The sequence below is a fragment of the Protomyctophum bolini genome (assembly GCF_963924005.1).
Source record: "Protomyctophum bolini genome assembly, chromosome: 16".
Taxonomy (NCBI): domain Eukaryota; kingdom Metazoa; phylum Chordata; class Actinopteri; order Myctophiformes; family Myctophidae; genus Protomyctophum; species Protomyctophum bolini.
The window spans coordinates 2500240-2503088 of record NC_137877.1 but is presented as its reverse complement, the minus strand read 5'-3'; the positions used below and the strand labels follow the sequence as shown (position 1 = coordinate 2503088).

The window sequence follows — 2849 nt, the reverse complement described above, 5'->3', positions numbered from 1 at the left end:
CAACAACAACCTAGCACACTTTGATTTGAAAGCCACAATGACACCGTATTGACCCGACCGACCATCCGAGCTAACGATAGAGGTGGAACCCACCATGGCTCTGGCCTGACAGGGACTCCCGGGAGCTACACACAGCTGAACATGTGGCGTCATGCGGGGCCCGATGAATCCACCCTCATGGCCACCTCTGCGCTGTTGTTATGGTGCTCGCTCCTCGGGGCGTTCATCGCGAGCACGCCCGGCGTGGAGGGTTGTCCCAAGAGCTGCCACTGCGTGGAGAAAGGCGGCCTGACCATGGTCCAGTGCATGTCCCGCAACCTGGAGAGGATCCCCGCGGACCTGCCCCGGGACACCGTGGTGCTGCTGCTGGCGTCCAACCACATCACCAGCATCCCCCGCCAGGCCTTCAAGGAGCTCTACCGCCTGCAGGAGCTGGACCTGTCGCACAACGACATCGAGAGCGTGGACGTCGGCGCCTTCCAGGGCGTGTCGGACAGCCTGCGGCTCCTCGACCTCTCCGACAACCGCATGCGCAGCGTGCCCAAGGAGGCCTTCGCGCGCCTCCTCGGCGCCAAGATCAGCCTCTCCGACAACCCGTGGCACTGCGAGTGCGCGCTGCAGGAGGTGCTCCGGGAGCTCCGGCTGGACCCCGAGACGGTGAACGAGGTCCACTGCCACACGGCGGTGCAGGAGGAGTACGCGGGGAAGCCCGTCATCCAGGTGCTCGACTCGGGCATCAACTTCTGCAACTTCCACCGCAAGACGACGGACGTGGCCATGTTCGTCACCATGTTCGGCTGGTTCGCCATGGTGATCGCCTACGTCATCTACTACGTGCGGCAGAACCAGGAGGACGCCCGGAGGCACCTGGAGTACCTGAAGTCGCTGCCCGGCGGCGGGGGCGGCGGCTCGCCCGTCAGCAAGGACCTGGACACGGTCAGCACCGTCCTCTAGCGAGCGCGGGAGGCTTTGGACCTGGACACGGTCAGCACCGTCCTCTAGAGCGGGAGGCTTTGGACCTGGACACGGTCAGCACCGTCCTCTAGAGCGGGAGGCTTTGGACCTGGACACGGTCAGCACGGTCCTCTAGCGAGCGCGGAGGCTTTGGACCTGGACACGGTCAGCACCGTCCTCTAGCGCCGAGGCTTTGTATGTTGTGTTTAACCCATTCTGACCTGAGATCAGATTCATACGAGGTTTCCACTGCTGGACACACACACTGGTCTGATTATAACCCATTCTGACCTGAGATCAGATTCATACGAGGTTTCCACTGCTGGACACACACACTGGTCTGATTATAACCCATTCTGACCTGAGATCAGATTCATACGAGGTTTCCACTAGGACACACACTGGTCTGATTATAACCCATTCTGACCTGAGATCAGATTCTAAAAAAATGTCAGTCGTTCTTCGATTTTTCAAAAAATAGCAGACCTACAAGCTCTTAGCGCGCCACTCGGTGGCGCGCTATGAGCTTGTAGATCTGCTATTTTTCAATAGCTAAAGCATAACATGATGCTAATACCAAAATGGGTTCCCGGTCAGAATGGGTTAATGTTGGTTTATTATTAAAAGTTTTTTTTTTTACTGTGTATTTGAGGTGTTTTGGTACAGTTTCAACGGGTAGCTTAAGTTACAAACTTTTGCTTTTTGTTTGTTTCCTGGTCCAGCTATTGGTCAACTTATTTTATTGACTGTATGAGTGTGAGCAAATTTTGGATCCAACTCCCTACTGTACATATTATCAGTACAATCTGACAGGATAAACTTTGACAGCACAAAACAAAACTAATAGTACTGTACTGTAGGTCTCCAAGACCGCCTAAATATGAAAGATTTGATCCACAGATTAGTTAACGGCACTGACCAACAGGCCGATCTCCATTCGTTGTGTGACGTATTTATCATACTGGTGCAAATTGAACAGCAGACACAAACAGGGAATCTGAAAGGCCATTTCTGTGATCACAGTAAGCGCTACAAATGGGAGAAAACTATAAATCTAAACTGTGCCACGGCAATTGGTTTTGTTAAAGTGTAACACAGTTTGCCTAGACTCAGTCTCGTTACTGCCCTCGCAGGAGATTGAAAGATAGTTAATTTGCTTTGTCAGGACTCGTTTGTGCCACAAGTCACAAGTGCCTATTCTCTGAGATTTGTACACCATATACCACAAGTGCATTGGGCTGGACAATTGAGTCCCAAAAGTCCCCTCCCTGCCCTTCCTCTTTTGCAGAATTCAAGGTAACTAACTCCATACTCCTAAACTCCGTGGCAGAGCAGGCCTTAACAACAGACTGTTGGAGTGCCTTGTGGGGTTGGAGGAACTAGAGGCTGCAGACTGTGGGGTTGGAACTAGAGGCTGCAGACTGTGGGGTTGGAACTAGAGGCTGCAGACTGTGGGGTTGGAACTAGAGGCTCAGACTCCAGCGAAAAATGTTCATGCCACTTTGGATCCCCGGTGAGTAAAAAAAGGCTACACTGTTCAAACTTGCGTTTTTAACTAAGCACGGGGCTCCACCGGGCGTGTCAGCGTCGCGTCTCCGTCACCGTCAGGGAATGTTCCCTTTTTAATCAATGAAGGGTGGCTCCACTGCCCGCGTTGCGTTGCGTTGCATTGTGTGACTGCATTCAAATTGCCCCGGTTCGTTTTTTGACGCACGCGTGACGCGACGCGCCCGGCGTAAGAATGTAAAAACATCTCAGACTAATTAACACGGATTGTACAGTATACAAATTGCAAACAAACAAACAAATAACAGCAAAGTTCTACAATATACTATTTCTATGAATGAGATTTGACAAATAACTTACCTCACCCCCACCCACCCTCTAGCCAAACC

At 52.2% G+C, this 2849-nt stretch overlaps 1 protein-coding gene across 1 annotated transcript; it reads left to right on the top strand.

Moving 5' to 3' along the window:
• Positions 1 to 255: 255 nt before the first annotated feature.
• On the top strand, positions 256 to 954 carry lrrc3 (leucine rich repeat containing 3; the record flags this gene model as incomplete). The annotated part of the gene is made up of 1 exon (XM_080785005.1): positions 256 to 954. The coding sequence occupies exon 1, from the start codon at positions 295 to 297 to the stop codon at positions 952 to 954; it is 660 nt and encodes a 219-aa protein (XP_080641131.1). The 5' UTR covers positions 256 to 294.
• Positions 955 to 2849: the final 1895 nt, after the last annotated feature.